General features: G+C 28.2%; 1 protein-coding gene across 2 annotated transcripts in view; it reads left to right on the top strand.

The window, feature by feature from the left end:
- LOC123295564 (discoidin domain-containing receptor 2) overlaps positions 1-14,280 on the top strand; it is a 210,258-nt gene that overhangs the window by 106,204 nt on the left and 89,774 nt on the right. For both annotated transcript variants that reach the window (XM_044876966.1, XM_044876965.1), the window contains exon 2: positions 10,169-10,274. In XM_044876966.1, the coding sequence (XP_044732901.1) occupies positions 10,169-10,274 (106 nt within the window). The remainder of the gene's footprint in view (positions 1-10,168; positions 10,275-14,280) is intronic.

Below are 14,280 nucleotides of genomic sequence, written 5' to 3'. Positions count from 1 at the left end.
CATTTTTACTTTAAACTAACTTTGTTATCATATCCACTGTCCGCTCTTCAATTATACATGATTTGTTTTTATTCATTTACTATCGATCTATTATAGCCTCAATTGTTTTTTAACCGGCTTTTATTAACTTGACTATATGTATAAATGAAATAGAATTTTTCAAATTAATTTTTACTCGCTTCCATCTAAAATTCTTGTACAGATCCACTTCAAATGCTTAATTTTTATAATAACAGTCTTTTTTTCTATATTGTTCTTTCTCTTATCAGTATTTTTGACCTATTGTTTAGACATCGATAATTTTTTATGTATGAATAATTTACTCGTTCCATGAAATCACTGTGAACTACCCGCTTTGCTGGAGAACATCCCCACTTTCTAACTATATTTTTCCATCCCCGAAGGTTAAAAATAGATAAAAACAATCCTTGAAGGGGGTTGTATATCTTGTCAATATTTGAGTTTAATCGATGCTCAACTTTTTAAGTTTTTGAAGCACATCTCTTTCAACCGCTATTTCAACCACTTACTCTACTATGTTATGCATGTATTATACATAAAAACTTTAATTATTTCTCTTAAATTACTCTATCTATTAGAAAAAATTTCATCAAATTCCGTTGTATAGTTTTAAAGGTCTAAGCATACATAAGGATTAAGGACAGGCAGGCGGGTTGAAAGGACTTTGTTTTATAGCAGGTATTGATTTATCTTAAATAATAAGAAAAATTCAATTAATTAATTAGCGTTTATAAAATGAGTTTTTCTGAAAGCAAGTCTACATGTTGGTCTGCAAAACTAAGTTGGGCATAAACTTAAATCTCTTTCCTAGGTCCAGCACGTTCTAATGCAATGATTGTAATGTTCTGTCCAAATGAAGCAATCACGGGGCAATTTAAGTCTTTTAAAGCGCATTGTTTTGAAATATAATTTCGAAAGATCAATTTTTCTAATTATAATTATTTCCAAATTTAAACTAATATTTTATTTTTTTTAAATCTATTTTCTCGGTTATAAAACGGTATTTTTACATACAATTTTTTTAAATGTTGCATCGATAATTTTATCAGATTTTAAATTACTATAATAATTATTTATAATTTTTAAAATTGCTTAATTTAAACTGTAATAATTTAAAATCTATAAGAGTAGGCGTGGTAAAACATATTTGATTAATCTAACACAAACCTTCCATCAATTTGTTTATTCATTCCAGTATTTTTTGTTCTGTAGATTTTTGATCTGATAAATATTATATTTTAACTGATACTAAGCATAGAGTATTTAGACAAACACGGAGGTCTTTTTTTCTGGAGTTTTGGGCATCAAACTTCACCAACAGCTGCTTGTTATGTTCGCATGGCATAAGAAAAAATTTATTCAAAACAGTTAAATTTTAACATTATTATTAACAACGAAATCAAATTTTAATATTATAATTAACCACGTTACTTACTAGATATATCAATTTAATAAAATTTGTGAAGAATTTTTTTTCTTTTGACTGCGAGCGATAAAAATTCAGAACGTATTAATCGTTGCAACAAAAAAAAAAACAATATTAAGAGTTTAAATAGTTGGTCAATTAAATTCAAATACCTAAATTGAAATCTTCCACTTTTGCTGCTTTTGGATATTCGCTAAGATAATAAAATAAAATTTTCGGGCTAGAATAGTTAGACAAATATCGTAAAGTATAGATGATATAATGCAAAAAACAACGCAATACGGAATAATAGAAAACTATATTTTCGACAAAGTATTTTTTCGTCAACGCCTCAATTGAATGAAAAATCCTTATAAAGATCATTTTCATATTTAAAAATCTTTATGATCCAAAAATAAGAAATAAAAATTGTAATATATAGCAAACAGATAAATCATTCCATTTGACACCATAAACAATCAAATGTAGGGTTTGTTTCTACTTTTGGGAAATTAATAAACCGTACAAATCGAACCACAAATATAAAATCACGCAATAATAAATTAAAACAAACATGTAAAAGATTATACAAGAAAAATTAAATCGAAAACATATGTATACGATAACTAAAATTCAATTCATTACCCTCTAATGAATTGAAAGATATATTTGACATCACTTTGAATGAGCTACGCTACACAGATACTCTGTATGCTATACTATCCATGCTAAGCTAAGCTATATGTTGATACTTTCACAAGTTTATCTCACATTAAATTTAATAATAATTTAAAATATCTAATTAGCTATAAAATGTTAATTAATGAGAAGCATATCAATTTGATGTAAATAAATTATCATCAAGACAACACAAAAAAGTCTATAAGTTTATTATTATTAATATCATATAATATAACAGAATTAAATATTAAACTGTTGTAGTCTTGTCAGAAAAAAAATATTTTCTAATTTCTTCTTAATTTTTAAGTTTTTATAGTTCTTAAAATATGTAAATTAAGCTTTTCAAATGAAAAACTTAAGATAGTGTCTAGCAGTTATTTTAAAGCAGTAGAAGAAAAGCATTTAAACTTCTAAAATATATTGATATTTTTAACAAAAATATGAGGTAGATTAACCCAACAAGTTTCTGCAAATTTATTAAATTTTCTTTCGAATTTGCTATCTTTTTCAGAGTATAGGGTTCTGATTTAAGAAGAAAATTTTCTCTAAGATACTTTTCAAGCTACAAAAATCAAAAAAATCAAGTGCTAAAATATTCGGATAGATTGGGTCGAAATTTAAAATGTTTCGGTGTTCCCATAAAAAAGCTTGTGTGCTTGTTGAGTTTGTTCTGTTTTTACTATACACCAAAGAAATTTCTAAGGTTTTGCAATACTAACATTTGTTAAAGCTTTCTGTTTAACTGTTCATAATTTTTTAATCGAAATATGTTTCTTTGATTTAAATACTTTTTAATCTCGGTTTAAATACCCCACCAAAATAAATACAAAAAACAGTGTTTTCCCTTGCTGGTTAGAGGGACTTTATTTAAAAATCGCGGGCAAATAGTTGACTGATTAAAATAAAACAAAGTAATACATAACAACTCTAAAAAAAATTACAAAACTTGAGTTAAGGACCCCATTAACCGCCGGATCAAAATATATCGTGGTAGAGACAATTAATAGCCTGTACAATGAAGCCCATCGGATTTTTCCTTATAAACCTCAGTTCGGTAACTTCACTTTTATCTATAAAGTGACGTAATTTGAGCCTTCTAGTTTCTTGAAAGATGATAAATACTATGGCAGATGAACAGCCACAGTTCTCTCAATCACTTGGAGAGTATTATTGAAATATGCTATTGAGGGAAGGTCTGCTCCATAGGCATAGTTATAATAAATATTCATATTATACTATAGATAAGCATCTCTATCATCATCCCGGAAACTTTCAAAATTAGTTGTTACTCCCGACATAGCATAGCGATTAATCACTTGACCGCCTTTGTTTCCAAAATTCTAAATAAAATTTTTTTAAGTTTTATTGTTTTAGAATTTGTTTTGGTATCATATTATTCTAATTAAATATCTATGGTCTGCACTCTTTGTATATAATAAATTTCTGTGTAAGCAAGCAAGACCGCTGTGTATAATGGTATAAAATGTTGTGATGTGCCGCAATAGTCTATACCAATTTTCATTGACTTGAATAATAGGTACACAACATTGAACATTCAATCATCCGATATAATGTGTAAAAAACGATCTATAGATAGGTATCCCATAATAATATATCAATCGTCGTTTGATTTGATGCATTAAAAAGGAAAAAAACTAAACATAAGACTAACCGATTTCCTAATGAGAAGGTATTTTGATTAGATAAAGATGCGTTGTCATCTTAAAAATATCCATGTTATGTGTACAAATACATATACAATATATTTACATAAACACAAATTGTAAGTCTGTAAAGTTGACACCTTGATAAACCAGTAAAAACACAAATTTAACTTCACTTTACTGTCAGTAAAGCATTATAAATGCTTATAGGGATGGTTAAAAATATTCACTTCCTGAAAAAAGCTACCTGGAATCTAAAATCGCTTGGAATAAACGAAATTTTTACTTTTTGGGAAAAAAGTGTTACAACTAAGATTTTACAATACTATATTTTATAATTCAGCTCATATTCTCATTTACGGATAACAGATTGAAAGACTCTTCAGGATTTTTAAAGTCTTTTGATTACTTACGGTTACACAATCTGTTCAAGGGTTCCATAAGATATATCAAAATAAGCATTTTGATACAATAAACATGTACACGAATACTGGTTCAATTTGAGCCGCAGATCTCACAACTTTGAGAAACTATTAGATTTGAACCAAATCTATTTCACTTTCAAAAAAATGTTTCCAGCCAAAAATTTTGGTTTTTATCAGAGATATTATCGTTATTTGGGAAAATATACGGCTTTATAAATAGGCTTTTATATATTTCTTTTCATGCAGTTTTAGTGAAATAAAAAGGTAATAAAGGTCAAATCAAAATAGTAAGATGAGAGTGAAAATCAGTTTAATCTAGTGGTTTAAGGATGTAAGAGCATGACAACAATGTTTGATTTAAAGGCTAAAAATTGGTTTGTAGGTAGTCTTTTACTCAAAAAATATGTGGTTAAAATTTCAGCTTAGGTAACCGTGCAAATTTTTAAGAAAAAAGGCATTAAAAATCGATATAAAATACATTGGCTCTTATGGAGGAATCTCAAAAAACGACATATTTTGGAAGTTTTTGATAATTTTCATTTGGAATGAATGAAAACAAATTTTAAAAAAAATTTTTAATAGAAAGTTAACATATTAGCAATGAATTAGAAAAGAAAAAAACTAAGTGTCACCGTCCATATAAGGGATGTAAGAGCAGGGTAGATTAAGGGTTGAAATTATTTTTATCTTATTTTCAACTTTGATGATGAATTTTGTTATAACTTCATGAATGTAGACGAAAAATAAGAATAAAATTTTTCGATATGTGTCTTGGTTTTCGAAATATCGAAAGCTAAATAATTAAACAAAATTTTCAATTTTCGATATTTTGAAAATTAAGCCAGATATCGAAAAATTTTATTCTTACTTTTCGTCTTATATCGTCAAGTAATAATATAAATTTATCATCAAAATTGAAAATATCTATTTTTAAATTTGTGCCCCCACTACCATGCTCATACATCCTTAAGTAACCACTAGCATCTTTTATTAATATTACACTTACAACTCGCGTCTCCAGTGCGATTCAACGAAGTTATGTAAATGTTATCAATTACGATAATTGTGAGTAATATAGAGATAACATTTCCAAATGCGAATCGGATTAATTTTAATGAATTTGTTTTCTTAGTCAAAGAAATAAGAACTCAAGCTTGATTTTAAATGCGAGCTCTTTGGAAAAACTACCTTTTAGCAAATTTTTGTTTTATTTTTATTAAAAAAAAAAAAAAATGTTTAAAAATCAATGCCAAATCACTAGCTAGGTATATATGTAACCTTAGCAACAATTGTTTGTGATGAAGCTCAACGGAAATCTTTAAAAAAACTTTTAGAAAATGTGTCCCATCTAAAAATAATGAATAAATATTTATTTTTCCTCTCTGCTGTCGAATAACCATAATAATTTAGGCAACTAGAAACTTCTTTATTATAAATATAAATTGATGCTATCCTAATAAAAATGAAGGATATGAGTTCACAAATAAATGAACTAACCATTTATAGATCTGTTGATAATTTATTCCGCTTAATGAGAATAATTTTACTTCTAAACAGAACGCATAAAATTAATTCATCTATACATAACATGTATTTTATTATTTATGTATGTATATATCTATATATTAAATGTAATCTGTAAGTGTTAATTAGTTTGGTGTTAATCATTCCAACATGCCATCACATTTAATTATTTTTATTTTTTATTTTCAAATACAATTTTATAAAAATTAAATACCACTAACTAACATCAGATAATTATAAAACATTTGGAAATTTAAATTATTAAAAAATAATTACATTTTACACAAAATAGGAAATCAAAATATGTTCCGGTCAAAATACATAAGCGTTTTGAAAGGGCTCGTGTTAAAGTTACGTGATTATATGATCGTAAAGTTATGAGATTTACTTTAACTAATGATGATGATAATTTTGGCCTTAAATGACTTTTTTTTGTTATAAAATGAAGCTGGGCAAAGTCTCTTCAAACGCATAGTTTTTTTGTGTATGAATAAATTATTCTTTAATTGTATTTCTTTTTTTAATACCCTGTATATACAATAATACTTAAGGCAGTAAGGTTATGTACTTGAGGAATGTGGGACGAGGGGAAGCATCGAATGCTAAATGTATGGAGCTTCTTTGCCAATACCATCTCTTTAAAAAAATTTGACCGAGTAAATTTCTATCTTCTCAAGTGTCCTTAGATACGTGTTCGAAAAAACAAAATAAAATGGCAGATTTGTGGCTCAAAATAGTAATACGTTGAACAAACCAAATATACAAAACCTATCAAGTAGAGTACCAAAATAAAGGAAATTAAAAGGGGATTACAACAATATGTATGTTATATTTTTAAATATAATAAGAAAAAATAAATTGGATTAAATATTTTAATACAGTACAATAATAGGGTTTTTTAGTGCCGGTGCACTAAAAACTCTAAAGTAATACAATTAATTAAAAAAAATAAACACCCGACTGCGTTAAAAAAAAAATCTGAAAAAAAAAGAAAAGGGTCCAGCAATTTACAAAACGACTTTAACAGCCGCGGTCCATTAAAATATAGATCGACTCAATTATTCCCAATAATGAGCCCCGACTGTTAAACTACTGGACTTTGTTTATTTTCAAATTTTATTTAATGCAGCCGGTTTTTTTTTTAAATTATTAATTTTATTAAATATTGCAAACTTGAATAATTGTTGTGGAAATCTCATTTCTCTGATTTCTAATTAAACTGATTTCTAATAAAGTATTTTAGTTCATAGATCACCTTCTAAGCATATAAATCATTGAAAATTTATCTGAAATTACATTTAATAAAGCTTAGAATGTTTTATTCCGTTCTTTTTTTTTTCATTTTAAATTGCACATACCATAAACATGTATACGGTTACGAACATAAAACGCATACAATGAAAATACAATTTCATCTATTTTATAAATATTTTATCCAAATTTGTTCATCCAATTTTATGTTATTCACTGTTATGATTACATTCTTTGTTGTTGTTGTTACCAGCTAGAGTTGGATATAAACAAGGTGTAACAAAATAAAAATAGTATAATTTATCTTTCCCTAAGTATAACGGGAATGGAAATAGTGGTTTCTATGTAAGAAAATAATAAGCACACGTTTTCCATGCTGTTTGCATCTCGATCAAATTTCTTAGGCTCGGAAGCCAGACTATATCATACCTGGGAAGTTTTTCATTAAAATTCAAGGTTTGTTTAGAGATTTAAAGATTAAAACAGTCAAAGACTTGAGAATACATATACTTATCCGATATTTGCTCGATAAGTTCTTTTCTATGTGGTTATACGGCGTTCACATTTACGAGAAATGTTTTCCGAACAACATCACTTTTAGGATCGATCACTCATCATGTTATTTGTTGTAAAGTCGAGCAACTAAACTGAATCCAAAAAATTCAAAGTTTTTTACCAATCAATTCAATTTTAAACGTTAAGTATTCTATTGCCGTTTGCACACACTGTACAAGGGTTATATTGAGTAAATAATATTTCGTTACTTTGCGTATAAAACAAATAATACACTTAACATTGTTACCTGCTGGTAGTTTTTTTTTTTTGTATTGTTTCATCATTTTCCCTTATGTTAAATATACAACAACTAGCTTGATACCCGCCCGCTTCACTGGACTTAAAAGTAAAAACCACCGCTTTATAGTTCCACCTCCCTTGATCTCACTTATCCTCCTTCCACAACACTTTAAATGATTGTTTTACACAGCTAAAAGATATGCAGAGTTTTCAATTGTAAAATAGTCAGCATATTAGAAAAATGGCCTTGAATTGTTTGACATTTACTATTTTAAATTTTAACAGATATCTTTAATTTATGGTTCAAAATCATGATCATAGATGGATCAGATCTATTTTCAGATCTATCTTTCAGATTAATCTTTATTATATGGTTCAAGCTCTTACAAATAGTCGGGGAGTGACCCATAATAAAATTATCTTCTACTTTTAAGTACAATAAAAGCTTGTCCCTTAAAAAGTATTTTTTTATAAAATTTTTAATTTAAGACTAAAAAAGTTTATGTATATCAAATATGGTGGAAGCGATGGGAAAATCAGGAAGACACAACCTTACCATGCATTGTCATCTAAACTAAATGAGCATGCAAAATTTCAGCTCAATTTGAAACCGGGAAATGGATCTAGATTTCTTACAGAAAACAACAGATGAGGTGAAACTAAATACAAGCTTGTAAAAAACTTACTCAAACTCGGTAAATCTAATTTCCTACACTTTCTTTTAAGTTTACTCTTTTGTCACTCTGATTTTCTTTCGGGTACTGGTCAAACAAATACCCAAATGAGCTTACATAGTTCTTGTCTCAATGTTAAAAATCCAATTATTTGACGTCATTCAATTTAATAATTTCATTGAATATGAACGTATTCTAGTCTCCATATGAAGGTTGCTTTTTGTTACAAAATAAAAGAACATATGAAAAAGTTTTTACAATTGATCATTTGAAACACAATCTAAAAGTAGAGCTTGTTTGTCGAAATTGGTTTTCACACTCCAGTTTGCATAGATGTGGGTATGTATAACTGTAAAGCAGCTAAATACAATTTGTATGAATATCTATCTAACAAAAAATTGATAACATATTTTCTAGTTTTATACGCATCGTACCTGAATAAAAATATTTCAATTTCATGTCTTATTTTTATTCTCTTTTACGTATTTAGAAAACAAAAATTATCAAGCGTGATACAAACATCCATGAATGCGTAGTATTCATGAATGAAGAATGTATACAAAGCTTTCGAACAGTTCCGTTAGAAAATCACAAAATAAAAGTGAAATTTACACAATTTTTAAAACCCCCGAAAAATTATTCGGCTTCGCTACGATGTCACAGATAACAGATGCACACACATAGTGGTCAAACTAATAACACCCCCTTTTTTAGTTCTGCGAAATGCTGGATTCGAATCTCAGACCTCCTTGTATTCCATTTATTCAGAAACACCAAGAGATTATCTTACCGTTTTTTTAATTCGAAGTATTTACGTGTTAATTATTATAACGGCTCGTTTTCGGAAAACCTAAAATTCGTGGAATGAAGAAGAGTTGGCACAATTTAAATAATTTCCACTTTTGCGATTCTAGAGGAAAGCACAAAATTCATAATTTTCGGGTTTACTGCTCATAGAATGCGAAATACTTATGCATGAACACGATCTAATTTATTTAAATTGTCTCAAGTAGATAAGTAGAAAACAAATTTTACATTTGTCATTTGACCCAATTTGCTCCGTAATTATTAAGTTTTTCAAAAATGCTTGGAAGTTTTTTATGAATTATAACTTCATAATTTAAACTTTTCTTTATCCCTAAACAGTTACGAACATGAACTTATAGCGACCATTATCCAGGGTTGGAATCAGTGACATTCATCACGATTTTCATCAAAAATAAGGCTATCAATTCGACTGTTTTTGTATTTCAGGTTGTGTTTTAGCAACAGAAGAAGGGAGGAAAGAAAAATGAAAGAAATAAATTTTGAAGTTCAGTGACTCTGGTCAGTAAAAGACTAAAATTACAAAATATTTAAAATAAACTACATCCATTTCAATCGATTCAATGACGTCATTTTTAACGTAATTTCTCACAAGGGATTTATTAATGGGAATACGTATTTGAAAATTATCTTTTACTTCTTTGTACAGTTTTTGGAAGTTTTTTTTCTTGCGAAGAAACTTTTATTTGAATAATTAAATGCCTACATCAATAAATTGAGTATGAAAATGCCAGTCTATTATCATTTCTTGATTCGGAAATTATTCCCTCATATCACAGGACTATCAATTGCTTGCTGAAAATTCGGTATGAAATCCTAAAAAATTGAATTTATTTTTACTGGAAAAAAAATCTCTCTAATAAAGTTTTTATTATATATTTTTGTTTGTTTGTTTGTTTATAGGACATTGTACGAATCCATTGGGAATGGAAAGTGGTGACATAAAAGACAGCAGTATATCAGCTAGTTCTGCTTATGATTCAAGTAGTGTTGGTCCACAAAATGGAAGGTAAATTCAATTATATTTTTATATTATTATTATTCCCAGACATACCTAATAGAAACTATAATAAAAAAATTTAAATAATAAAGTTAATTAAGTCTAAGTTTATAGTTATGGTGGATTTACTCTTTTTACTACATGACTGTTTTGCAATTCTTACAAAAGTTTAATAATTGTGACCTAAACCAAAGCATGATTTTTTTCTATTTTTACTACTTTACCTCACGAGTTATTGGCATCGAAATTCAAAAAATGCTATCCATATGAATAATAAATATCATCTGCACGTTGTACTTTTGAGTACTTGAATCTAAAACTGTACATATAGTATTTGGAACTATAAAAATGAAATTTCATCTGTTTTAATTTCTTTTAATCCAAAATAGCCTCCAAACATGCTTAATTAATAGAAATTGGTGATCGGAATGTCATTTCCATATATTTTGATCATCCCTAATTGAATAAAACCACCCCCCGACCCCACAATATGTTTGAAATATTTTAAAACACTGAAATAATTCGAAATTTAACACCGAGGATGATCAAAATAACAGTTGTTCAATTAAACGAATTTATATGATTTCAATAAAAAATACTCTTAAAACAATAATTACTTAAATCCACTCGATCACGTCAAAATACTTTGTGCATGATTTTTTTATTTTCTAGATCGAGATTAAATCGGATAAAAATACATGTTTGATATTATATTTTCTATTAACTACATGTTGAAAACGTGATTAATTTAATAGTTTCAAATCAAGATCATTTTAAATTGATCCCCCTAGAGTATCAAAGTGAAACATTTCTTTTTAAGATTTCAACAGTGATAAGAATATATATATTTCTTTGATTAAATTTGTAACAGTTAAGTAGTTGAACCTCTGACGATATGATGAAAATTTAAAAGTGCAGAGTTATCAAAAAATATTTGTAGTTTTGAACAAAAATGAATAAATTAAAAAATTTCACACCGTTTTATTTTTATTAAAATTGCAAATATTTTAATTTCAAATTTATTGCTTTTATTTTAGGCCGGGTATAAATTTATTTTGAGTACATTTTTACTCACAACACTACAAAAATTTATTTATTTTATTTTCATGATCGAATAACGACCAAAAATATCTTCCGCTGGGCTTAGTTTGCAAATGGATAAATGATAAGCTTTTTATTTATGCTGGCAAATATTTACATCGAATAAAATGTTTAATAAAATTTATAAATTAATTTATCGTCTAACGTCATTCATTACAATTATATTCCGAACTATTATCTAGATATTGTGTGTGATCGAAATGTGACTAATTGTATCTGTAAATTAACGAAATAAATACATTTTGCGCTACGATATATACCACACAGTTTTTCCCACTCCTTCTTTCCGAATCTCCTGCGTCGACGAAACAAGAAACTTTACATTTTCCCAGGATCCTTCCCATCTGAACTTTAGCAATTGCAACTACATTACAGCTTCTGGCTATCACTTTTTTTTTTTGTTAAACATTTAAAAGATACATTAAATTTCAATAGAAATTTTGTAATACATACGTTTGAGTACAAACATTTGCTAAGCTTACACAGCTTTTGCATAAATATTTTTTATTATTACAGTCAATATTGGCTATAATCACATCGGTTATGACGGCCAACCGGTTATAACCGATTATATATACAAGGTCGGCTATTTTCATCTATACCCATCTTTATGTAGTTAATCAAACAAACAAAAATAACTTGAACAAAAGTAGCAGAGTTGGATGGGAGACATCATGTTCTAACATCAGATTGGATCTAATTCTTCGAGTTTCTTTCATAGCCAATTTAGATCCTAAAAGGTAAAAGATAGAATAACACTATAAAATAGAAAGTTGATTTTCATTGCTTTCAAGGGCATTAGAGACGTTTTAAACAAAAATTGTTAGTTTTTTCATGAGGATTAACTTTCTAATTTAAAGTGTTATTCTATATCTTACCGTTTAGGATCTAAATTGGCTATTAAAAAAATCCCGAAGAACTAGGTCCAATATGATCTCAGAACACGATGCCCCCCATTAAATTCGCAACATTTAATTAAGTTTTTTTTTTATTGGTTAACTACAAAACGAGCCGACATATCGACTATAACAATTACACTTTTGTTACATGAAAATACTTTATAATAATGTTTTGAGCCTTACTTAACAGTATTTTTAGCCTTATTTACTTTATTTTGATCTTATTAGGTCATGTATTGTCGACTATATTCGGTATAATGACCAATATTGTTGGTCACTTTAATATCGTTATAAGGAATTTTGACTTTATTTATAATCTCGCTACTCGTATTGGCATACCATGGCTTTGATAATAAACCTTCGACATACAAACAGTATGTAGTATAAAATTTTAACATTTTGTTAATATGGTTGGAATGTTGAAACATAAAAAAAGACCGTTGATGAAAATGTAGTAAAATGCTCATAGATAGGTGGTCAGTGTAGTTGGGTTACCTTTCTCAAACTATTTGCACCCATACGTCATGTGACTATACAACACCCTCACACATATGAGACGATATAGTGCCGCAATTCTGGCGAATAATGATGATGATGATAATACCTACATAGAAAGCAATGGAATGGTGCTATGTCGAATGAAATACCTGTCCACGTAAGTGGAAAAAGAATGAAATGCTCTATATCTATACAGGATGTACAATTTTAATCGATAAATTGAAAAATTATGTAGCGTAACAAACATTTAGAAAAAATATCAAACTGCAAATATTGAACTGGAGAGGGGCAGCATAAATTTGACCTAAGTCAGGGTCGTCTAAAATTCACACCGGTATCCTTACTAACAAGTGGTAGAAGAAAGTACTTTAAATTACAAAATATTTAAAGGCCATAAACATTTTTTATGAGAAGCTTCGAGCGATCCAAGCTACGAATATAGTATATTTTTAGTATAGGACTAGGAAAATGACTTTCTGTGGAATTTTTTCAAATCACCTCCAACATATTTTTCAGATCGTTCTGATCAAAAACTCTCACGGCCACAAAACTTTTTAACGAGTACTTTTCGAGCTACGGGCGATCAAATCTATATATATATATATTTCATTTGTAGAACATATGACTAGGAAAACGGCTCTCTGTGATACTTTTTCAGACCACATTCAAAATATTCTCGGATCGTGCTGATCAAAAGCTCTCACGGCCACCAAATTAAGTAGTTTTCGAGCTACGGGCTTTGAAAGCTACACATGCATTATAGTTATATAGCCCGTAACTCGAAAACTACTCGCTAAAAATTTTTGTGGCCGTGAGAGCTTTTGATCAGAATGATCCAAAGAACATTTAAGGATGGATTATAAAAAGTTTCACAAAAAGTCATTTTCCTATCTAATATTGCAGGGTCCTTTGATAGGTCTTTTAAGAAAGTACAAGTTTTATTTAATTTCTGATAATGAATGATTAAGTGAACCTGTCAAAGTTTTACAAATTCAAAGATTCATAATACATGTCGCCTACATTAACAACATTTTTTTCTGGGAAATTTTTTGTTATTCTGCAAGATTTTAAAACGTTTCGATTAAAATGATCCACCCTGTATAAACGCTGTGAGTAGTGGATGTGTATGTGCATCATCCGGAAAAATTATGTTGTGGTCAGAAATTACTGTTTTATTACACGTGAAACGTGTTACGAAATTATTATTAGAACAGTGCTTGTGCTTTTTAGTTTGATGGAAATTCATCGTTTTTTTTCATGTATATTCGTTTAAGGACACCGTACCCAAAGCATGTAAAATATGTCGCATTGCTGTATGAGCTTTATTTCTTTATTTGTCCTTGAGAAGTATGAAAATTTAAAAATGTTAAAATTTAAGTGAAAAATTTCTTGAACGTTAAATTTGAATGCTGCAAAATAAATCTAATCAAAGCCTCCATTTTTTTCTAAATGCCAATCGACAAAATACTTAATTTTTATGAAAATTTAAGACTCCATTCGAAATTTTTACACGAATA

This window comes from Chrysoperla carnea, chromosome 3 (assembly GCF_905475395.1).
Source record: "Chrysoperla carnea chromosome 3, inChrCarn1.1, whole genome shotgun sequence".
NCBI classification, from domain to species: Eukaryota; Metazoa; Arthropoda; class Insecta; order Neuroptera; family Chrysopidae; genus Chrysoperla; species Chrysoperla carnea.
This window is presented reverse-complemented; position numbering and strand designations above follow the sequence as displayed.